The 26,443-nt window shown below is 35.6% G+C and overlaps 2 protein-coding genes across 11 annotated transcripts in view; one reads left to right on the top strand and one right to left on the bottom strand.

Annotated features, from left to right (window-relative positions):
- The window catches only part of LOC105489997 (N-acetylated alpha-linked acidic dipeptidase like 2), a 1,462,458-nt gene that overhangs the window by 802,751 nt on the left and 633,264 nt on the right, over positions 1–26,443 (top strand). The window lies entirely within an intron of this gene.
- LOC112428058 (large ribosomal subunit protein eL31-like) lies at positions 10,039–10,512 on the bottom strand. The gene has a single exon (XM_071091262.1). It carries the CDS (start codon positions 10,459–10,461, stop codon positions 10,084–10,086), a length of 378 nt encoding a protein of 125 aa, XP_070947363.1. The 5' UTR covers positions 10,462–10,512; the 3' UTR covers positions 10,039–10,083.

Below are 26,443 nucleotides of genomic sequence, written 5' to 3' on the forward strand. Positions count from 1 at the left end.
TTTTTCAAGATTTTTAGTTTCTTTGCGCTGGGTACGTAATTCCTCCTTTAGCTCTGAGAAATTTGATGGACTGAAGCCTTCTTCTCTCATCTCGTCAAAGTCATTCTCCGTCCAGCTTTGATCCCTTGCTGGCGATGAGCTGCGCTCCTTTGCCGGGGGAGATGCGCTCTTATTTTTTGAATTTCCAGCTTTTCTGCCCTGCTTTTTCCCCATCTTTGTGGTTTTATCTGCCTCTGGTCTTTGATGATGGTGATGTACTGATGGGGTTTTGGTGTAGGTGTCCTTCCTGTTTGATAGTTTTCCTTCTAACAGTCAGGACCCTCAGCTGTAGGTCTGTTGGAGATTGCTTGAGGTCCACTCCAGACCCTGTTTGCCTGGGTATCAGCAGCAGAGGCTGCAGAAGATAGAATATTTCTGAACAGCGAGTGTACCTGTCTGATTCTTGCTTTGGAAGCTTCCTCTCAGGGGTGTACTCCACCCTGTGAGGTGTGGGATGTCAGACTGCCCCTAGTGGGGGATGTCTCCCAGTTAGGCTACTCAGGGGTCAGGGACCCACTTGAGCAGGGAGTCCGTCCCTTCTCAGATCTCAACCTCCGTGTTGGGAGATCCACTGCTCTCTTCAAAGCTGTCAGACAGAATCTTTTGCGTCTGCAGAGGTTTCGGCTGCGTTTTTTATTGCCCTGTCCCCAGAGGTGGAGTCTACAGAGACAGGCAGGTTTCCTTGAGCTGCTGTGAGCTCCACCCAGTTGGAGCTTCCCAGCAGCTTTGTTTACCTACTTAAGCCTCAGCAATGGCGGGCCCCCCTCCCCCAGCCTGGCTGCTGCCTTGCCGGTAGATCACAGACTGCTGTGCTAGCAATGAGGGAGGCTCCGTGGGTGTGGAACCCTCCCAGCCAGGTGTGGGATATGATCTCCTGCTGTGCCTGTTTGCTTAAAGCGCAGTATTGGGGTGGGAGTTACCCGATTTTCCAGGTGTTGTGTGTCTCAGTTCCCCTGGCTAGGAAAAGGGATTCCCTTCACCCTTGCGCTTCCCAGGGGAGGCAATGCCTCGCCCTGCTTCAGCTTGGTCGGGCTTCAGCAGCTGACCAGCACCGATCGTCGGGCACTCCCCAGTGAGATGAACCCAGTACCTCAGTTGAAAATGCAGAAATCACCCGTCTTCTGTGTCGCTCGCGCTGGGAGTTGGAGACTGGAGCTGTTCCTATTCGGCCATCTTCCTCCGCCCCCCCCAGAATCTCAAGGTGCACTGATTTCATACTGTTCAAACACACATGTTTTACAATCAATTTGTACAATAGTGGTCCTGAGGTGACATACATTTTCACCTTAGGAAGATAACAGGATTAGGACATTAAAGACAAGCATAAGAAATTATTAACACTTAAATTATTAAGAGATTAAAGACAAGCATAAGAAAGTATTGATTTTGGGAACTGATAAATGTCCATGAAATCTTCACAATTTATATTTAGAGATTGCAGTACAGACAGGCATAAGAAATTATAAAAGTATTAATTTTAGGAACTGACAAATGTCCATGAAATCTTCACAATTTATGTTCCTCTGCCACGACCCCAGCTGGTCCCTCTAGTCAAGGTCCCTGGCTTCCCACAATAGTTAGTGACTTGTATTTCTTTCTCTTGCCTATTTGTTCTGACAAGGACTTCCAGTATTCTAGTGAATAGATGTGGTGAGAGTGGGCATCCTTGTCTTTCTTGATCTGGGAAAAAATCCTTTTAACTTTTCTCTGGTGAGTATGTTAGTTGTGGGCTTGTCATATATGGCCTTTATTGGGTTAGGGTAGATTCCTTCTGTATCTGATTTGTTGAGAGTGTTTATTGTAAAAGGATATTGAATTTTGTTAAATTATTTTCTGCATTTAATGAGATCATGTTTTTTGTCCTGCATTCTATTAACATGGTGTATCACATTAATAGGTTTATGTATGTTAAACCACCCTAGGATCCCGGTGGTAAATTCCGCTTGACTACAGCGAATGATCCTTTTAGTGTGCTGTAGAATTCAGTTTGTTAGGATTTTGTTGAGGATATTTGCATCTATGTTGATCAATCATATCCCTGGATTTTTGTATTTTCCAAGCTAAGAAGCTTTCTATTTTGATAGAGTTTGAGTCCTATTATTTCTTACTTTGTTGACAGATCATGAGGCCTAACATATGTAAAACAATTATACTCTATTCATTATATTTAAAAATAAACTTTATTTGAAAGTGCTTTGATCACTGTGTGGCCACTCTCAAAGTGAGAATGTTCTCCATTATTTTTCAAGCCCTCCAGCTGTCTGCCTTCACACTATGTTGCCATCATACTTATTATTGTTCAATTTTCTACCATGTTACTCTTCAAAAATCAATGTTTCCTGTACTATGATTTATGATGTCTCGACATACTCTTAGGAAGTTCCTTTGACCTTCTTTGTCCATAGTTGCCTGTGTGCCCCATTTCCTAAAATTTTCATTGTAGGATAGTTGCCATCTGGAAGAATAGAGTTTGCATGAGAATGACTTTAATTCTGTTTGATTAATTCTCCTTTAGAGCTTCAGAATCGTTTCCCTTTCATATCAAGCAAGGCTTGGGTTGCTGAATGAGCATTGAGTTATACAAGTAAATATAAGACAGGGATATTTGTTAAATCTACAGATAATGAACTAAATTCATTTTACCTGTTTAACATCTACTGCACCTTTTAGCAGTGTTGTGACTATCTAGTACATTAATTAATTAAGTTTTAATTTTAACTAAATTACTTTTTATAATGATCTCTTTCCTTTTCTGGAAGTACTGAGGGGTAGTGAAATTTTGCCACCAAGATAAAGCCATAATACGAAGTTGGAAAGGCCCATATATGTACAACTGTCCCTAAATAAGTGAAGATAATTAAAGTTACTTGTTCTTTGTAGTGCTTTATAGATTTTTGTAGTTAATGCTTTGGAATTTTAACCTGCAGTTTACTGCTAGTGTATAATAGAAAAAATTTAGCTTTGGAGCATTACTAATTTAGTTTGTCATTTACTAGCTTTGTTGCCTTAGGCAAGTTACTGAACCTCTGATTTGACTTTTGAATTTGTTCTTGAACAACGCAAGGATAACACCTTCACTGCCAAACTTATTCCAGAAACTAAATGAGATAAGGCACATTAAGCACCATGTTTATCAAATAATTGCCCCACCATAAAGAAAAATTTATTGTCATTTAAATTACTATTTGATAGGTTGTATATTTTGGTTGTTGTTTAGGACTCTTGTTTCTTTTGCCTGTGAACATTGTACGGATGAGAGATAGGAAAAGTATTTGCTGCTTCTTAACTCTGGGGAGTGATGTTTACTTTCTGAAACATAGCCATTGCCTGTGACATGCTATGCTGGGAAGATGCTCTGATGAAAGGCAGAATGAAAACCTATAAAACAATTCAAAGCCCTATTAAATGTTGTACTTGGGATACCACATACAATTTGTTTTTCATTCTGATAAATTGGGGTGACTCCTTGATCTTATCTATACAGCTGAAGATGCATATATTCTATAACCTAGCGATTCTACTCCTAATTGTATGCCCTAAAGAGACTTGTCTACATATGCTCAAGATATATGCAAAAGTGTTCTTAACAGTGTAGTTTATAAAAGAAAAATGTAAATCACCCTAAATAGGTAACTGGTAGTATATCCATACAGTGATGATGAAAATGTATGAAGTAGATTGGATAAATATAAATTGAATTTTAAAAAAACCTATGCAGAGGAAAGCATGCATCATGACGTATTTATATAAAGTTTTAAATTATGCAAAGCAATATTTTATAGATATTTGGTATAGATATGTACATATGCATAAAAGCATAAATCCATGCATGGAGATAATATTAAATCCAGAATAGCGGTTATCTTTGATGTGGAAGGAAGATTATGGTCATGGTACTGGGAATGGCTTACTTCTTAAGCTAGTATTTTTTGTATAATTATTTTTATATAATTCTATAAGCTTTTTTATATAATTATTTTTATATAATTATATAAGCCTTTTTATCTCTAAAATATTTAATAAAATAATGTAGTTCAATATATCAGTTATAAATAGCCAAAAAACAAGCCCTAAAAACTGGAAAATTTTTTCTGTTCTTATCTCTATTTTACTTTCATCATTCTCTTAAAATTTGTACTTTCACATACATGTTGCTTTTAATTTGAAAATGTTAACATTCTGTATTATATATATTGGGTGAAATTTCAGTATCAAATTTTGGAAATGTCATCCAGTATTCACTCCTAGTAACCTAACTTTGTATTTCTTCCAACCTAATTGCTTAACAGCTGGAGGTGTCAGTCTGCAATATTGAATGGCATAACTTTGTAAGGCATCAGTTTAAATATTTGACCACTTAAGTGATGTATGACATATTGTACATGTTGAAGAGATGAACTCAGGGAACTAAAATGAAGAAAATTACCTTATTTGTAGTGTCAGTCTTCATTATACAGTAATCTTACATATTACCATTTTAGATTCTGAGAGAATTCTCTTCCTCATGTGGCATGTCAGCTGCAACTTTGACCTTTACTTTGTCACAAAGGAATCCCAGGAACCAGTCAAGAACTGACTGCAAAACCTTCATCAGATGTTCTTACTCCTTCCTTACAATCATTTCTTACATTTCCTGTGACTTAAAAACAATGGTAGTTTGGCTAATTTAAAAATATAAAACATCTAATTTTAAAACAAATGCCCTCTTTTGTTTAAATCATTTTGGAAACAGCCAAGATTATAAAGTAGCGACTATCCATTGTTTTAAAATTTTACTTTATAGAAAGAGATAAAGAGATTTACACCTAAAGAGTTAAACTGTTTCTTTGTTAAATATAATTTGCTTTTACTTTATTACCTTTGAATTTTCACATCAAGTGCAGAAAATTGTCTGGCAAAATGTTTTAATACTTGCTTGATTTGTCACATTGTGGTGGTCATGTGACCTTTTTGTCACATTGTGAAATTCTTTGAACTGTTTATCTCTGAAAATCTGGTTTTCTTTCCCATCTCTCTTCCATCTCAGTAGGTGATGTACATTACCAATTCTGTTCAAACTAATTAATGTCTCGAATTTGCCTTTCTCTAGTGCTCAGATCCCTGGTAGTTTTATTTCATGCAATAGGGGAAAAAATAGAATAATTTTCCTCAACTTGAGAAAGCAAATAATATAATGAAAAAAGGTTATCTTAACAATCCTTTAGTTCACTATTTCATTTTCTTTTCTTTTATAATAAATAAAATCAAATTCACAAAGCTAAGTGATTTCAGAGAGCCAGTATTTCTGGTAGACGCTGCAATTGTCAAGGCCCTGATGACTGGATTGCCCCTCATCTAGGAGAGGGCTTCCTACATTTTACTGACAGCTGTTCATTCACTTATTCATTAGTTCATATATTTATTTGATCATTCATTAAGTTCATAAACACTTTATAAACATCTACCATACTTGTTATAATTGTTGCCTTGCAGGAAGTAGCAGAAAGGGAATAATCATAGATATAAGTAAGTTCATGACTATAGGAAGTGCTATAACAGAAGCATTGATAAAATGGTTTAGTGACTCAAGGGTGTTCATTGCCTATCTTTGTGGATTCCAGCATTTACATTTATTTTATATTGCTTTTAGTTTTATGATGTTTTCCAACTTTTCATTTATTCAACCCCCAATATTGTAGGCTTTAGGTTTGAATCTCTGTTTTCTTCAAGTTTTTATTTTTTGTTCCCACAAGTCTTTGATTATAGCCAACACACTGTAGATTGTAGAACAAAGTGCTTCCAAATGATTATTTTATTATGTATGTATATATCACCCGAAATATATAAAGACTAAAAATGTTTATTCTTTATTTGAAGACAAATCTATTTTTTAAATTCTCTTTAAATATGTAGGCAACTATAAGTAATTAATCCTTGTGTGACTATCCCATGAAGATATGTGAGAACAATCTCACCAGCAGAATATGGAACTACTCAGAAAGCATTGACTGCCTCCCATATTATGTGCCAAGCACCGTTCTGGGCTCTAAGTGCAATGAAGTGACTATAAAAATGAGTGAACATGAGCCTTGCCTACAAGGAGCAAATAAACACATTATTAATGTGAACTATAAGTGTTTTAATTGCACATACCCTCTTGTAATGCCAGCTCATTTCTTCTCCATTTTTCCTGTACATGTTTTCTCTGGTTAATATGTATTTTTTCAGTGATTTGAGTTCATGAATATGCTCTTAGCTGTTGTGGATTATTGCAACAAACTGATTCTAGGCGAGCAAGACTTAATACTCCACACATCCAAAGCTCTTTTTGTTCTGCAATACATGTTGTTGATTATATTATTAACTCTTTTTCTGTTATTAATTTTGACAGAATGAGTATTCTGGTAGGCAGTTTTGACCCATAATACCTGGCAGCAGTGATAAAGTGATGATGCTTGATCTATTACAAATAAAAGAAAAATACTATATAGATCTTAAAATGCAAATTGTATTGTACCTGACATGATGTAGCACCTGCTCCTCCACGGACCCAGACTCTAGGCTAAGTGGAGCAATCATCCCCTAATATTGCTCCCTACACCTGAGCTAGTATGATACCCCACCCCTATGGGGGCCCAGATTCTTGGCCAAGCAGGGAAGTCATGACCTCCAGTGCCTGAGTTGATGTGATGCACTTCCCCGTGAGGAACTGGAACCTTGTACAACTCATGTAGCTGCACCTTCTGGGGCCAAGCTAATGTAGTTCCCTATGTTCCAGGGAATCAGAGACATGACTGAACTGTGCCATCTCATCCTCCAAGCCAAATAGCTGCAAAAACTCAGCTTCCTGGAACTGGACTAGACCCCTGAAGTCCAAGCTGCTGAGATTCCCTGACTCCCCAGGAAGTGAGGTTAACACTGTACTGCTCCCTACCAACTGGTGCCCAAGCCACAAATGTGTACCATTCCTTGGTACTTACTCCTGTTGCACTTGGATTCACAGCCTAAACTCTTGCTGTGTCCTACCATCTCAAGGTCCAAAGTCACCATTGTGTGGTACCCCAATCCCCTGGGGCTTGAGTTGCTGCTGTGCCCTGTTAGCTCTGGGACCAGAACTGTAGCTATGCCCTGATCTCCAGAACCCAAGCTTTGAGACCACACTTTTCTCCCAAAGCCATGTCAATGCTGCACCCTTCCTCCCAAAGTCAAACTCATAGCTATATCCCTGCTCTCAAGGCCTGAGATGTGGGGATGAGCCTCAGAGTCACACACCCTGGTTTTGTTGGTGATAGATATCCACCCATGCCTTGGAGAGTGAATCTTCATCTCATGGTTTCAACATAATAAGGGCTATTTGTGAAAATCCTACAGCTAACATCATAATTAATGGGGATAAACTGAAAGCCCTTCTATTAAGATCAAGTACCAAGCAAGGATGACCACTCTCACCACTTCTGTTCACAACAGTACTAGAAGTACTAGCAAGAACAATCAGACAAGAAGAGAAAATCTTCAAATAGGAAAGAAATGTGTAAAATTATCTGTATTTGCACATGACACAATCCCCTATGTAGAAAGCCCCAAAGATTGCACAAAGAAACTTTTAGAACCAATAAATAAATTCGGTAAAGTTTCAGGATACAAAATCAATGTACACAAATCAGTAACATTCTCTACACAAATATTGACATAGTTGAAAAAGAAATCAAGGAAAAAAATCTATGTACAATCATCAAAAAATAAAATAATTAAGAATAAGCCTAAGGAGGTAAAAGTTTCTTACACTGTAAACTACATAACATTAATGAAGGAAACTTATGACAAGTAAATTGAGAGATATTCCATGCTCTTGGATCAGAAAAATCAAAATTGTTAAAGTGCGCTTACTATCTAAGACAATATACAGATTCAGTGCAATTCCTATCAAGATACCAAAAACATTCTTCACAGAAGTAGAAAACACATCCTCGAATTCACATGGAATAATAAAAGACCTTGAATAACTAAAGTAATTCTGATCAGGACATTACAATTCTTGATTTAAAATTATATTATAAAACTATAGTAATCAAAATGGTATGAAACTAGAATAGAAACAGACACAGGGAACAGAAAAAGACACAGTGAAACAAAACAGACAGTCCATAAATAAACCCAATCATATGTAGTGAAATTGTCTGCCAAGTTTGACAAGGATGCCAAGAATGCACAGTGGAGAAAGGACAGTCTTTTCAATAAATGGTGCTGGAGAAATTGGATCCTTATCTTACATCATACACAAAAATCAACTTAAAATGAATAAAAGACTTAAACATAAGATCTGAAACCATGAAACTCCGGGAAGAGTACGTAGGGGGAAAGCTCATTGACGTTGGCCTTGGCAATAATTTTTTTTATATTACATGAAAACTTCAGACTACAGAAACAAAAAAAATAGTACTACATCGAAGTAAACATCATCTGTATATAGCAAAGGAAACATCAGCAGAATGAAGCAACAACCTACAGATTTGGGTAAGATATTTGGAAACCATATCTCTGTTAAGGGGTTAATATCAACATTTATAAAGAACTTACACAACTGAATATCAGAAAAAAAAACAAGCATTAAAAATGGGCAAAGAAAATGAAGGACAAGGAAAACATAAAATGGCCAGCAGGTAAATGAAAAGGTGCTTAGCATCATTAATTATCAGGGATATGCAAGTCAAAATCACTATGATATATCAACTCACACCTGTTAGGATGCCCGTTATCCAAAAGTCAAGAGATAATAAATGTTGGCAAGGGTGTGAAGAAAAGAGGACTCTTGATGGCAGTGTAGATTGGTGCAGTCATTATGGAAAACAATATGGTACCAGAAGTGTGGCAGTTACCAGGAGAAAATCAAAAGATGTAGGTCAGAGAATGAAAATTAACCAATATGTAGAATGAACAAGTCTAGAAATCAGATGTATAACACAAAAACTATGGTTAATAACATTGTGCTGTATTTGGAATTTTTGCTATATGAGAAGATTTTAGCTGCTCTTGCCACAAAAAAGGAGGGAGGGCTAACTATGTGAGATGATGAATATGTTAATTTGTTTCACTGCAGTAACCATTTTACTCTTTATATGTGTCCTCTAATATCATGTTGCATACCTTAAATATAGAAATTATTTTTTAATAAAGTCCCAAATATTATAGCCGATTCAGGCACATTCAAATAGTTGAGGCAATAAAAACTGAATATAGTCAAGTAATCAGGAATTGGTAGAAGTGTTGAGGCTTTATGGAGGGCATCACAAATTCATTGTAGAGCAGAGTTGGATCAATATTTTTATAAGAGATAACATAGGATGTACTGGTCATGGAAATGTTCTAATTTTGGAAGGAGGAAATTGGAGAGAGCAGAGGGGCAGTTGTCAAAAATGATGTCAGGGATTTGTCTCCATATGGTATCCACAATACTAACCCCAGAAAGCACACCCTGAATGATATTTTTGTGTATGGGAGAAATATTTGATGGAAGCCGAGAGGAGAGAAGCTTAACTCTGTCAAGGATATTAAGAAAGGCTTTGCTGAGCAATAAAGTTTATTTGATCCCCAAAAGATATAAGGTATGCATTTTGGTTTTATTTTATAGCAACCATTGTTTTGGAGAGAGTGTGTAAGGCTAAACCTTTTGTGTAACAAAGATTCTCATTGATTTCTTTAAGAAGTTTGTGGAAAACACAAGACTAATTAGATCACACTTGAAATCTTGAAGTAAGACAGTTCTTATCTATTTATAAGAAAATAGTGGGTTTAAGAGTATCCCATGGAAAGCTTCTCCAATAGTGATTTACTTTACATTATTGTGTAATCAGTAATCTCCCAAATAAACACATTTGTTCTCCCCAAAATGAAATAATTTTAAGGTCCTTTCTAAAAATAAAGACTGAAAGTGTCAGTTAGCTATATAATTGATTAATTTATTTTGGAATGAAACTTATTTGGGTTGTGCATGTTTTAATTTCCCTTCTATTATTCTTTTTTTTTTTCAATTTTATAACTTTATTTGATGTATTTGATGATCAGCGATTAGTTCTCATCCACATTGACTGTCTGTAGATTTTTGAAAGTGGTAACAGGTACATAGGTAACCAAAGTATAGAGCTTATTTGGTGAATCTTCATCCTCATTATGTTTTCTGGACAGCCGCACACGAATTCGGTATGGGACATTCCTTATTCCTTTGGCCCAGACAGCTTTGTTGAGCCTGGTATCAATGCGCACATCTGGAGTTCCCATCTCCTTCATGGCAAATTTCCGAATCTCTTTGAGTGCCTGAGGGGCACGCTTCTTGAAGCCCACTCCATGGATGCGCTTGTGAATGTTGATGGTGTATTCTCGGGTCACCACCTCGTTGATGGCAGAACGGCCCTTTTTCTTCTCGCCACCCTTCTTTGCGGGAGCCATTCTGCCGGGTCCAAGCTGGAAAGGAAGAGTGCGACGTATTGTGGGAGAAGGAAAGCCCTCTATTATTCTTAAAATAAGTAAAACAAATATTGCAAACACTTTGGGCTTTACTGGCGTGTTCCTGGAAATTGTTGCAAAGGATATACTTCATCTTGTGGCAAGACAAATTTCAGAGGAAAAAATCTCAGAACTCACATATATTTATCTATAAATAAAATAAAGCTAGTTTTCAAAGTAGTGTTTTACTATTGAACAAAACTACACCTTCACCATCAGAAAATTAAACTTGCTGTCTTAGATTTTTAAGGTTCAGTGCAGTGATTTTTAAAATAAATTAAAATTCTTATGCTATGATAGTATTATATGCTCTACCATTTCACTCATAAATCCATTTTGTCATATTAGTTTCATAGAAGGTCAGTTTTTACCTTTTCACATTTTAATAAATTACTACAAGTCTGTATAATGTATTTGTGTCATCATTTTCTAGAAGATTAGCGGCTAAAATTTGGTTCACAATGTGTAGAGCATTCATTAATTTGCCTTCTGAGTTTCAAATGGATCGGCTACCAAAGGTAGAAAATTGTTCATTAATTTTCTCAGTGGGAAAAATTCATTGCATGGATTTTTATTATAACAACAGTCACTACTTTTGAATTGTTTCTGAATGATGGCTAACAACGATGTTAGCTAGCTATATCTAGAAACCATTTCTGATGACTCCTATCCAATGTATACTCACCAAATCAGTAGTTGTTTTGTTTACTGAAATAATGCTTTATGAATGTATTGATAATTTTTAACATCATCCAAGGCAATTTTGAAATCTAAGGATTTTGATCAGTTTAAAATGTTTAGTATAGCCAAAATATAATTTAGAAAACTGCACATTTTAGAGTTGAAATAGACCTTGGAGATTAACTGATTTACACATTTTTTTTCAGGTACAAAATGAGACTAAAATAGAGTATGAGACTTTTTCAAATTCACACACTTATCACTGGATTTGAAATAATAAAAGACTAATACTCTACTTAGATTGTTGTTGTTTTGAAAGTCACCTGACTTTTGTAGTCTTTATATTTTTAATCTACAAAATGTCAGGGATACTTATTTAAGCAAATGTGGTAGAACAGCAACAAAATCAAATGTCAGAAACCCTATATAGATTCCAGATCTACCACTTGTTAGTTGTGTGTGGTTTTTTTTCAAATTATTTACATTCTCTGAGCCTTGGTTGTCTTATTGTAAAATGGGGACTCATGAGCTCACAGAACTACTTTAGGTAGAAGATATAATGATAGATATGAAAGTACTAATTTTAGAGGGTTTATCTCAAGAAGAACTTAACTATTCCTCTACACGGGCCCTTATGCATGTGTATTGGTCAGAAAGATGAAAAAACAACCATTCCAAAATTAGCCTACTTTCAGGCCAAAAAAATGGTCTCTGTGAATATCCTACATAGACATTGACTCATTACATACTGTTATGGCCCCTTTTTTATGAAATGGAGGGGAGATAAGAAATAACTTCACCATTTTCTCTCTTCTCTTTCACAATATAGCCTTCCCTATCCTTACCCCATTCCATACCCCTCTACCTGTTTCAAGTATTAGAGACAGTCTCCAAAATTACTTAATTAAAAAAAACAAACAAACAAACAAACAAAAAAACTCCACTAGGCACTGCTTTGTTTTAGAGGAGTTTTAGTTCTTTTGCTATTTTATTAATATACTACTTTGAATTTCAAAATAGAACAGGTGTTTTTTGGCTCTGTTTTTAGCAGATAGAAAAGCACTGGACATTAAGCAAAAGTTTATTTAGAATACACAACATAGAAAAAATATACAAAAACATTAGTTGCTATTTAATGAAACTTAATGTGACTAAACATAATACCATTAGGACTTTTAACAGACAAAAATAGATAATTTGTGTGCAAAGTGCTAGCAGCCCTTTCTTGGAGCATAGAAATTACATGTATATCTTCAAGTGACTGAAAAATATGTCCTACATGTACATGTGTTGGTGTGTGAAAACTGAAGTGCAGAATGTCATTGTGAAGAATTTTGTTAAAATATTTTGCCTAAAATTTAATACCTCATGTTATAGAAGCAGATTTTATATATATATATATATAATTTTCAAACTAAGACTTTTAATTAAATGATTTTTTTTACATTGGAACCAAAGCTAACAGGTTGAATGAAATTTTGCTTATGGCATCTGTTGCCATTTTTAGTAGGTGATTAGTCATTTTCTTTTTCTTGCAAGTATTTGACAGAAACTAAAACAGAGATGAATCATAGTTTCAAGCTGTTGCTCACCTCATCTGTACCAAAAAGGAGAGCCTAGAAATCATCCCAACAAATCTAAGAACTAAATTCTGAAAATGCCTTAAGGGGTTTGACAGAAGTATTTAGCAATATGAAAATTACAGTAATCTGTCATGTCAACTTTTAATGAAAGGTAGGCTATATGGAAACATAGATATAATGTAGTAAGAAAAACCCCAGTGAAAATCTTTCTGAACGTATGAAAACATATTTGCCTCTATAAATACGGAGTTGTTATTGGGTCAAGTTTTATAGAAGAGGAGTCCTTAATGATCAGGAGTTTATTATGCAGCTTAGATGATGTATTTTTAAAATTCATAGCATTAATAAGCATGGCTCAATTGATGTGTATTTACAATATAATTGTTGTATTAACATACACATTTAAGAATCATGTTTTGTTCAAGTTGTTAAGATTTTTTTTTTCTATTTAAGGAACCACATCCTTGTAATTCTGAATTAGTTATATTGAGTATCAAATCATTTAATAGTGAAGTTTTTCCCCAAGAAATTTAAAATTTCTTGGGAAATTTAAAATTATACAAGAGTCATGCCATTTTGTAAGTCATGCCATTTTAAATTTGGCTGGAGTCACCATTTAATCAATGTAGTATTATTCCCTTCATTCTTGAGCTAAGTGGGACTTTAACTTAATTTTTAATTCTCTCTCTCTGTCTTTCCTCTAAGACTATATAATTCTTATAAATATGCACATGACCAGGTTAATTCCGCATGGAACTATCATTTATGCCAGTAATGATAATTTATTTGGATAATTGAAAGTGCAAGAGACTCTAATAATGTCTACTTTCCACTCACTTTTTAAATTCATTTAAATATATTTTGGAGAACCTACTGTGTGCCAAGTGTTGCTCAGGGTGCTAGGGGGAGGGGCAGTGAATAAAACAATCCCCTGATTTTACAACACTTACACTCTAGTGGAAGAAGGGAGATAGTAAGCAAATAAATGAGTTAATATATCATATGTTAGATGATGAAACGTTATGAAAAATAAGTTATGGAAAAACAACCATTTTGAGATGGATCGGGTGGTGAAGAGGGGTTGCTGGATAATTGTTTATATAGGATGATATGTAAAGGTAGATATATAGACGCAAAAGAATAAATGGAAGGGAGGGCACAAGCCATGGGAATAACTATTTGAAAAGTATTTCAGTCAATACCCTGACATGGGAACGTATGTGACTTATTAAAGATTAGCAAGGGATTCTGAAGGTGATGAATGCAAAGAGGTAAAAAAGAAGCAGATCGTATATGCGTTTTGAATTAGGTCTATACATCTATGCTCAAAGATCATCTATCAGAAGGACATTTATATATCATCCTATACTGGCATAAATTATTGTTCCATGTTGAAATTATTGTTATGAGCCTGAAGGCTTTCATGGGTTTTTAAAGTAACAGTGATGGTATCTTCAATGGTATAATCCTTCCAGACATTCATGATGTCTCTATCCTTCCAGACATTCCTGATGTTCTCTCCTATAGCATTGGCAGTTCTTTCCATAAAGTACCATGTGTAATGAGCTTTAAAGATCCTTATGACCTCCTGATCTAGAGACTGAATTAAGAGGTTATGTTTAGAGGCAACTAGATTATTTTAATGCCTTTGATGTTAAGCCCATGGGGTTTGGGTGGCTAAGGGTATTGTTCAATATTAAATAAACTTTAAAAGATTGTCCCTTACTGGCAAGGTACTTCCTGACTTGACAGTCCATGAGTTGATGGAAACAATCCAGAAAAAGGGATTCTCATCATCCAGGCCGTCTTTTGTATAATCAAAACCGTTGTTTATCTTTTCCTTCAAGGTTTGGGAGTTAGAAACTTAATAGAGAAGGGAAGTCCTGATCATAAACCTGATTGTATTTCCACAAAACCATACAGTTAGCTTATTTCTCTCTGCCTTAAATCCTGGTCCACACTTCTGTTCATTAGTAGTAAATGTCCTTTGTAGCATTGTTTTCCATATGGGGCACTTTCATCAGCATTAAAAACCTCTTTAGGAAGATATCCTTTCTCCAGGCATCTTGCTAGTGATATCTGGAAGCTCTTCCATTGTCTCTTGACAATGAGACAGGAGAAAGTGCTTCTCCTGTTGTCTTGGTATTTTTAAAGTCAAATCTCTTTCTAAAATTATTAAACCATCCTTAGCTGGCATTAAATTCTTCAGCTTTAGACTATTCACCTTCCTTTTGCTTTAAGTTTTTATACACTGACTTTGTATTTTCTCAAACTGTATTATTCTATAGATATGCCTTTCTTACTGTAATCTTGCACCCACATAAAAGTTGCATTTTTAATATGAGGTAAAAATTTAAAGCATTAAATTCTTCAGCTTTAGACTATTCACTTTCCTTTTGCTTTAAGTTTTTATACAGTGACTTTGCATTTTCTCAAACTGTATTATTCTATAGATATGCCTTTCTTACTATAATATTGCACTCATATAAAAGTTGCACTTTTAATATGAGGTAAAAAGGTATTTCACAAAAAGTACAAGATTTTTGCACCTGCTGACATAGCTGCAGTAATGGTTTCACGAATTTCCTTTTCCTTTTTAACAATAGTTCTTACACTGGATTCATTTGTCTTGAAATGGAAAGCAATCACAGCTGCAGCCCTCGATCTAGGGTACATATCAAGTAATTCAGCTTTTTTTGTGTAATGTCATGTATTTTCCCTGCTTCTTGGGAGCAATTTTGGCATCATTAGTGACACTTTTTATGGGTCATGGTATCATTCCAGGTTTATGGTATTGCACTAAAAAATAAGAAAAAAATAGGTGAGAACCATAAGGGGTCATTTTTTACTGCAATATGCAATTTACTGGAGAGAGAAAGTGCTCACACAGAGATGAGTAGCATTACATTACATTTCAAATGGATACTTGCAACACTTAAGGCCCTGTGCAATAGCAACAGGAGGTGTCCACAAAATTATTTCAGTAATAGAATATGTACTACAATTAATTTTACGCAGTTATGTTTTAAGTCTGTATATGTCTGTATTTGTTTACATCTCTGTTAACTGTGAATGAGCCCATGTAGAGTCCGTAAGTTTTTGTGTGCATATGTTTTAATAAATTAAAACTTTTTATAATAGTTTTGTGTACGTTTTATGGTAGTAAATGATAAAATAGACTGTATCTATATATATTTTATGCATTCATGACATAGCTTTTTTTCTATATTTCTAGACTATGCAATTAGTCTGTGAAGTTTTTCAGATTGTCACAAATCTCCAAAAATTTTTCCAATATATTTATTGAAAAAAAAATCTGTATTTGAGGGGACACACCCTTTCAAATCTGTGTTGTTCAGGGGCCAACTGTGTACATGGTTGAGAACTTTGAGGCACAAGAAAAAGAACTGATTTTTTGTAAGATTGTCCAACCTTTAATTAGTAATAAACATTAATTAATTATTAAGATTTGTCAAACAACTCCTATACACCAAGCATTCTTATCAACATCAGAAACATAGATACAGACCAAACTATCTGACATCAGGAACAGACTGTGTGACAAATATGAATTCAGGTGATTTACATGGGAGGTATCAGGAAGCTCTTGTAGAGAAATATGGAATTGAGAATAAAGGTAGGAAGCCAACAAGAATGCAATATTGAGAAAATTACCACTGAGGGCAGGTGAGGGTCACTCTAGCTGGTGAACCCTGCAACGCAGTGCGGAACAGTGCTTCTTGAATTTTCCATGAGATATTTGTGGGAAAGTACAGTTACAGTACTTTCTTTTATTAAAATATAAATATCTAATCTGTTATAGAAGATTTTTTGATGCTTTAAAAAATTAGATTTAACATAAACGAAATTACCCTGTAAAATTAATATAAAAGTTTTGAATCTCTTGCTTTTAATATCTGTATTTACTTAATCATAGATCAATAACAAACCATTATCAGAACATATTTGGAATAACACAAATAACACATATTTGGAATAACAACATTGAATATGCCTTAAAGTTGTTCCTCAGTGCTCACTCCTAGCAAGGACGACGTAAAAACTTATATTCGAGATAAATATGAAATTCTAAGAATCTAGTACCTTTCCTAGTTATAGAATTTTAATTTTATATTCATGTAAACGGTGAAGGAGATTATTTTTAATGTTTAAAAGTACATTTTTTCTATTCCTTAATATTACTTCATACCTCTAACCTTTACCTGGATTAATGTCTATTGTACACATGTACAGTATTTTATGTAATCATTAGTTCCCAAAATTTACAACTGAAGCATAAAATTAGATACCTTGTTAAATATGTATAAATAAATATACAAATATATGAAATCTACCAGCAGGCTTCTAGGATTTATACACTCACATAAATCCAATATAAGTCAGTACCTTCTCCACAGTGCTGCAGCTTCTTACTCACTTTGCCTTGAAATGATAATGTTGAAGGAGGGTTGCAGTGACAAACTACAAACATGCTGTGAGGGAATAAAGTTAAAGAAAAGGACTTTCCACAACTTTCTAGGCTGAAACTTTTGGTTATACTGACAAGAAACCTGGCAAGTACTTTCAAGCTAAAATACTTAGCAGATTATTTTTTCATTTTAAGGGCAGATTTTTTTCCCCAAAAAACTCTGAGGATTTTCATAAGATCACCATTATTTTTTATGTAAAATAAATACAGTGAGCTTTGCTAACTAGGTAGTATCCAGGTGATTCATGCACCTCAAAAATAGGACCTATTTGCTGTTTTCATCAGAAGCTCAGAACTCTCAGATTAGTTGTTACTCAGTGTATATTTGCATCTGGACATTGTAGACTTTAAGGAATGTTTCAATAAATAGTTTTAAGTAAAGCATCATGTTAGATGCTATCCAATTATTTTGCCTTTGAAAAGGGATTGTATTCACCAGCAGGGTATGTGGTTTTATGTCTGGAGATAAAAGTGAAGGTGGCTGCTGCCAAAAGAGCACAGCGCTTTCTCCAAGGCCTCTTTTGAATGACACTGAAGGTGGAATGGTTCTCAGCTCAAGTGTGGTTGTTCTCTCTGGATTTATGCTTCATCTAGCAGGAGACAAGTTGAACTGTAGTTAGACATGTCTGAAGGTAGAAAAAGCAGGTTATATTCTCAGTATCTTTTTTCCTCTGCTGTCTTTAGAAGTCACATATAACTCTTGGGAGAGTATGTTGCTGCTACTTCTTGATACCATGCTTTACTCCTATCTAAAATTTTCATACTGTGCTAGGTTATAATCCTCTTTTTACATATAATATGTTAATAATGTTTGAAAACGTCCAAGGGATGAGACTGTGTGTGTGCCTATGTGCTATTGCAGAACTATCTGCTTACACATTTGCAAGCAAATTGTAAGTATCAAATTAGTATTTGTTATGTGAATGACTAGATGAATGAATAAATGTTCACTAAGGACTACGGTGCATACACTGCGTGGAGGGAGAGATCAGAATTCACAGGTGTCCCTGGCCTCCCTGTTCGGCTTTAGCTTTACTCTTAGTTTTCTCTGTATCTCACATGCGTTACTCCTTGTATGTCCAGGAAAACTGATTGATTTGCTGCATTAAGACAGTATCTTCTTAATCTTTTTCTTTGCGTGGGGGGGAAAGAAATCTTTTTTTTTTTTTTTCCTTAGTCCATTTGAAGCAAAGTTGGTATTCCCAGGAGACTGTGGGAAAAAATAATACAGGTTAACCCAAAAGCAAATGCATAGGCTTGGAAATAAATACTCTTTCAGACTGCTACTTCCAAAAGTCCAACTTAACATTAGTTCAGCTGGCATGGTTCTGTCCATTTCAAAGGCTCTTGATACCCTGCTCAACCCTTCCCAAATCCTGTCACCATCAATTTGTTTGAAACTAGCTACATTAAGCTGTTTTTACTTTTGCTTAAGCTTTGCTTCTTCATTTATTATTTTACATGACTCAATGGGCTATGACTGTTTGAAAAGGTTATGCCTCTAGTGGGCCACAACTGTGTTCTTGATTTTAGCCTGAAGAATGTTGCTAGTTCCTAACTCAGTTGAGAACCATGATGATTGACATTTCATAAAACAAATAGGATAAAATCCTTTCTCACCAGGTTAACTAATTTCTCTTTTTTTTTTTTTCTTTAAGTAATCCTGGTTTTTTTCAAGCAAAAAAAAAAAAAAATGAAGAGCACAATATAATTGTTACAGCAATAATAAAATAAAAAGCAACAGGAGGGTTATTTTCCTACAATTCATAAAAGGATAAAAAGCAACAGGAGGGTTATTTTCCTACAATTTATAAAAGGATAAAATTATTTCTGTAATTGTAGGAGGAGAATAAAAGGAAACTCACTGCCTAATATTGTGTCCATTCCAAACATGTCTATCAATATATCATCTTAGATGTTTCCTGATTATCTCCAGAATCAGTTTCTAAAATGCTCAACGTAATCCCTTTCTCCTTTTCTACTTCCTGTAGCAGTTACTAGAACAACCATCCTCCCAGTAATGGGGGCCAGAATGCTAGGTGTTAAACTTGACTCATATCCAGTGAGACATGAAATCTAATAGCTTCGATTGCCTTAATGTTTTCCCCTATATTTTCTCTGACCATTTTTCTTTCTCATTGTCATGAATTTGGCTTTAATATTTCTTACTCAAGTTACTAAAGAGAGACTCTTCCTTGAAAACTTTTCTTGATATAGTTTCTTTCTAAAACGCAAAACAGGTCATGACTCTCAAATGTTCCCATTGCCTATAAAAGGTCAAATTTAAATTCCAGACTATACTGTACTTAACATTACCTCTTCAACTTGATTTCTTACCATATTCCTTCAATCCCATCCAACTCACATTATCCTAGTATTTTTCCCTTGACTCTTCTACGTGTTCTTTCCCAGGCTAACTTTTACAGATGCCTTAAAACAGCACAGATAGCACCTCTTCCGTGAAAATCCTTCTCAAAACTCTCATATACTTTCGGAATTAGGTCAAATTGTTCTGTGCTCCCATAACACTTCATTTCTTTCTCTCTCTAATAATACAATGTTTTTGCTTTTTAAATGTCTGTGTACCTGTGGAATATAAAATCCCTGAAGGTTGGGACCACATCTTAACTTTATGTATCTCTAGTGCCTAACCCTTTCCCCAGGCAGATCAGATATGCTCCCTAATGTTTGTGGAAAACCACCACCACAAGAAGAGTAGATATATGGTTGATGAAAACATGTCGTAGTTGATAAACATTAAATACTAGTTGTATGTATGCTTACACTTTAGTTCTATAAGTCTTCCCACCCCCATCAGTAGCTAAAATATGTTCCAACTATTTAGTGATCTTCTACAAGTTTATTAAATAATTTTTCCCCTATGGAAAACCATGTTATGATTATTTTCTATTCCATTATTTCATGATTCACATATTCACATATCATGATTCTCATGGAATAATTATACTTTTAAACTTCAGATTATACATATGAAAAACAATAAGACATTTTAACTAGGTTCGACAGTAAAAACAAATCATTTCAGACATTTCATCTTTGTCGTATTACACTGTTGCTCCAAGAACAGAACTTTATTTAGATTTTTTTCAATTCTTCTTTAAATAACCATATTCTTTTAACTTTGTACACTAATTTCCTTTTGTATGCTTTCTACCATCTGCTGTGTGTCTCTTTCTCACTTAAGTATCATTGCTTTGCCTAAGTAGCTAGTTATTCAGTTGGGGGTACTTATTTGGAAAACAACAACAACAACAAACCAAATTTGCAAAATTATTTATATGTTGCTAAAGGGAATGGCAGAGAGGAAAACTTGGAGGAGGTAGTGAGATTAATAGAAATACCTATTAATCTGTTCTTTCTAAGAAAGAATACACTTGATTTTATCAATGCATTTCTTAACTTTATATATCATGTACAAGGTACTATCATGTTTTAAGCACTTTATGAATATTTACTTATTCAGTTCACGTCACAGCTCTAACAGGGTCATTACTATTTATTTTTTTACATACAAAAACTGAGGCAGAGACACTTACAGTAGCTTGCCCAATGTGTCAAAGTTGAGGATTTGAGGACTGCCAGTCTGGCCCAAAATCCATATTCCTAATCACTCTGCTTTGATGCCTTCCTTAGGAAGTTGAATTCTGACCAGCTTCCTTTTTCCACTGAGTATTGGACTTCATTTCCAAGTGGTAATGGTGGTCTCCAGACAAAGCAGTTCTGTTGGCCTTGTTGCAGGCTCCTTCTTCCATTTCCCATCTCTCTGATCTATACATCTCTTTCCTTAGTTTAAGAACAGGTCTGATGGTTTGGTGGGTATGCTCTGGCTGTTTAATGCTCGATAAAGGAGTGGGTTCAAGAATGCTTAACATGCTGCATTGTAATGAGAAAGAAATGTCCCACAAAACATGCCAATAGCTTTCCCACTGATCCAAAGAAAAGTGATTCTAGCATGCTTGGCTAACTAGACTCAAAGAGCATAGAGATTTAATGATGTATTTTTGTGCTGGTTGGCCTCCTGCCTGGAGGTGGTGCTTTCCAGAGAGCATCAGCTGTGGTAGTATGGAGAGTAACTGGCGGTGGGTGGGGCCCTAGAAGTCCCAAAAGTATATGTCCTTTGTCTGCAACTACCAGGTTGGGTAGGGAAGGACCATCAGGTGGGGCTGGCCTAGGCATGTCTGAGCTCAGACTCTCCTTGGGTGGGTCTTGCTGTGGCAGCTGCAGGGGATGGGGGTGAGGTTCCCAGGTTAATGAAATTGTATACCTAGGAGGATTATAGCTGCCTCTGCTGAGTCATGCAGGCTGTCAGGGAAGTGGGGGAAGGCTGCCAGTTAAGGCCTCATTCACCTCCCATATGAACAAAAGGACCAGTCTCACACCCAACTTCCCTGCCCCAATCCCCCCAAAACAGCCCCAAGTCTGTTTCTAGTTGGTGGGTGAGATGGACTTTAGAACTTGCCCCAGGCTACTCACCTCCCAGCTGCAAAAGGAAAGGGCTGTGTTCTTCCCACAACTGTGGAGTCTGCTCACTGGATTTGCACCCTCCCCTGAGGTCTGGTCAGGAGGCTTCTTGACCGTTTCAAATAATTGTTACAGAGTTCAGCTGGAGATTTACTTCTCCCTGTGGTGTTTCCTGCCCCCTTCACCCTGCTCCTCTGGCCACCGTCCTGATGGATCCCTGTGATGCCAGGCAGGAATTGCCTTCTTTGGGACCCAGCGAGCTCCCAGGGTCTTTCTGCTACTTCCTCTACCCCCGTATTTCACTCGATTTTCTTAATTGACTCAGCTCCAGGTAAGGTCGGAACCTTCTCCCACAAACAGACCTTCAGTTACTCCAGTAGGGATATGTATTTGGGAGAGGAAGCTCTCCCTTTCCCACTTCCACAACAGGAGCACTCATAGTATTGGGGGTGTCTCCTGGGTCCTGCAGGAGCAGTCTGCTTCCTTCAGAGGTTCTGGGAGTCTTCCTGGGATTGCTGGTTTGTTCTTGCAGTTGATCTGGAGCTAAAATTCACAATGCAAGTCTCCTCCCTCTGCTCTGTCCTGAACTGCAACCTAGTCCTGCCTCCTGTCCGCCATGATAATTTCTCATAAATAATATTGATAGACCATTAGCAAGATTAATCAAGAAAAGAAGAGAGAAAATCCAAATAACCTCATTAATAAACAGGAGATATTACAACTGATACCACTGAAATACAAAAGATCATTCAAGGCTACTATGAATAACTTTATGCTAGAAACTAGCATAAACTTTATACATAAACTAGAAAACCTAGAAAGAGGTGGATACATTCCTGGAAAAATACAACCCTCCTAGCTTAAATCAGGAATAATTCAATACCCTGAACATACCAATAACAAGCAGTGAGATTGAAATGGTAATTTAAAAATTACCAACAGAAAAAAGACCAGGGCCCGACGGATTGACAGCAGAAGTCTACCAGACATTCAAAGAATTGGTACCATTACTTTTGACACTATTCCACAAGATAGAGAAAGAAGGAACCCTCCCTAATTCATTCTATGAAGCCAGCATCACCCTAATACCAAAACCAGGAAGGGACATAGCCAAAAAAGAAAACTACAGACCAATATCCTTGATGGACATAGATACTAAAATCCTTAACAAAATGCTAGCTAACAGAATCCAACAACATATGAAAAAGATAATCTGCCATGGTCAAGTGGGTTTCATACCAGGGTTGTGGGGGTGGTTTAGCATATGCAAGTCAATAAATGTGATACACAACATAAACAAAATTAAAAACAAAAATTACATGATCATCTCAATAGATGCAGAAAAAAACATTTGACAATATCCAGCATCCCTTTATGATTAAAACTGTCTGCAAAATCGGCATACAAGGATCATACCTTAATGTAATAAAATCCATCTATGACAAACCCACAGCCAACAAAATACTGAATGGGGAAAAGCTGAAAGCTGAAAGCGTTCTCTCTGAGGACTGAAACAAGACAAAGATGCTCACCCTTACCACTCCTCTTCAACATAGTACAGGAAGACCTAGCAAGAGCAATTAGACAAGAGAAAAAAAATTAAAATAAAGAGCATCCAAATCAGTAAAGAGGAAGTCAAACTGTCACTGTTTGCTGATGATATGATTGTTTACCCTGAAAATCCCAAGGACTTCCCCAGAAAGCTCCTAGAACCAATACAAGAATTCAGCAAAGTTTCCGGATACAAGATTAATGTACACAAATCAGTCCCTCTTCTATACACCAATGGCAACCAAGCAGAGAATCAAATCAAGAATTCAACCCCTTTTACAATAGCTGCAAAAAAAAAAAAAACTTAGGAATATACCTAACCAAGGAGTCGAAAGACCTCTACAAGGAAAACTACAAAACACTGCTGAAAGAAATCATAGATGACGCAAACAAATGGAAACACATCCCATGCTCATGGATGGGTAGAATCAATATTGTAAAAATAATCCTACTGCCAAAAGCAATCTACAAATTCAATGTAGTTTCCATCAAAATACCACCATCATTCTTCAAAGAATTAGAAAAAAACAATTCTAAAATTTATGTGGAACCAAAAAAGTCCCCACATAGCCAAATCAAGACTAAGCAAAAAGAACAAATCTAGAGGCATCACACTACCTGATTTCAAACTGTACTATAAAGCCATAGTCACCAAAACAGCATGGTACTGATATAAAAATAGGCACATAAACCAGTAGAACAGAATAGGGAACTCAAACTCAAATACTTACAGCCAACTGATCTTTGAAGAAGCAAACAAAAACATGAACTGGGGAAAGGACACCCTTTTCAACAAATGGTGCTGGGATAACTGGCAAGCCACAGGTAGGAGAATGAAACTGGATCCTCATTTCTCACATTATACAAAAATCAACTCAAGATGGATTAAGGACTTAAACCTAAGACCTGAAACTACAAAAATTCTAGAAGATAACATTGGAAAAACCCTTCTAGGCATTGGCTTAGGCAAGGATTTCATGAACAAGAACCTAAAAGCATAAAAACAAAGATTAATAGTTGGGACTTAATTAAACTAAAGAGCTTTTGCATGACAAAAGGAACCATCAGAAGGTGAAACAGACAACCCACAGAGTGGGAGAAAATCTTCACAATCTGTATATCTGACAAAAGACTAATATCCATAATCTACAGCAAACTGAAACAAATCAGTAAGAAAACAACAAACAATCCCATCAAAAAGTGAGCTAAGGACATGAGTAGACAATTTGCAAAAGAAGATATACAAATGGCCAACAAACATGTAAAAAAAATCCTAACATCACTAATGAATGATCAGGGAAATGCAAGTCAAAACCGCCATGCAATACCACCTTACCCCTCCAACAATGGTCATAAGAAAAAAATAAAAACAAACAACAGTAAATGTTGGTGAGGATGCAGTGATCAGGGAACACTTCCACACTGCTAGTGGGAGTGTAATCTAGTACACCCACTATGGAAAACAGTGTAGAGATCCCTTAAAGAACTAACAGTAGAACTACCATTTGATACAGCAATCCCACTACTAAGTATCTACCCAGAAGAAACTAAGTCATTATATGAAAAAGATACTTGCACATGCATGCTTATAGCAGCACAATTAGCAATTGAAAAATTGTGGAACCAACCCAAATGCCCATCAATCAATGAGTGGATAAAGACACTGTGATACACACACACACACACACACAAATATATGTATATATGTGTATATATATGTGTGTGTATATTTACATATATGTATATACATACATATGCATATATATAGTGTGTATATATAGTGTATATATTATATATACACAATACATATATATCGTGTACATATAATATATACATATTTTTTATATATATATAGTGTATCTATTATATATACATGATGGAATACTATTTAGCCCTAAAAATAGATGAATTAACAGCATTTGCAACTACCTGGATGAGATTGAAAATTATCATTCTAAGTGAAGTAACTCAGGAAAAGAAAATCAAACATCATATGTTCTCGCTGACATGTGGGAGCTAAGCCATGAGGATGCATAAGAGTGAGACAATGGACTGTATGGACTTGGCGGGGAAGAGTGGGAGGGGAGCGAAGGATAAAGAGTACAAATATGGTTCAGTGTATACTGCTCAGGTAATGGGTACACCAAAATCTCACAAATCATCAGTAAAGAAGTTACTCATGTAACCAAATACAACCTGTACTCCAATAACTTCTGGAAAAATAAAATAAAATAAAAAAGAGTGTAGAGAAAACTAACACTTGGGAATGATGCTAGAAGTCATTGGCAGCACAGTAGAAGGGTAGAGCCTCTGACATTCTTGGCTTAGGTCTGCTAATCCTTCCAATCTGTTTAGAAATGGAGTGACCTAGCTCAGTCGCCTTCTTTTTAACACTCAGTAAACCTACTCAGGTCTTTAAAGATTCAACTCATGAAATGAGAGGACAAAGTGGTAAAATGAGGAGAAAGCAGTGCATGAGAATATGTCACACTGGATGCTCACACATACACTAGAGATACACACAGAAACACAAGTACACACACATATATGATTATATATATGCATATTTATATATGCAAACATATATATTGTAACATATAAAGACAGGTTGAATGATAGTTGTTATAAATGCATTAGAGTATATACAGTGTGTAGAACTAAAGGACTCAATATTTGTTTAATTAATGGATGAATAACTAAATTAGCTGACCAAGTCAATTGTTGCAAGTATTTAAAGAAGGCTAGGTCTTAATATCAGCAATGTTTTCAGAAATGATTGGAGACTTTGGAAGGTCTGGAATTGAGGGGAGATAAACCATAGGTGTGTAAAGAAATAAAATAGTCTGAATTTTTATCTTAAGAGAATTTTTTTTAAAAGATTAAAACCATGATGGAAGTTAATACCAAATATCATATTAAAAGTTGACTTTAGTTTCCAAATATTTAAGTCATATTGGATTTTTGGGTGACTTACTTTCTCCCATACAACAATGACTTCCTACATCTATTTTTCAGGATTAGCCATTCATAAAGCAAAATGACCCAACTGTATATTTTGGTCAGCAGTTCAGGTCATTACACATTAGAACACACTGCTACTAAAAGCCATCTTTTGTTTTATTTTAATTCCTCAACATCT

The sequence above is a fragment of the Macaca nemestrina genome, chromosome 2 (genome assembly GCF_043159975.1).
Source record: "Macaca nemestrina isolate mMacNem1 chromosome 2, mMacNem.hap1, whole genome shotgun sequence".
In the NCBI taxonomy this organism is placed as follows: domain Eukaryota; kingdom Metazoa; phylum Chordata; class Mammalia; order Primates; family Cercopithecidae; genus Macaca; species Macaca nemestrina.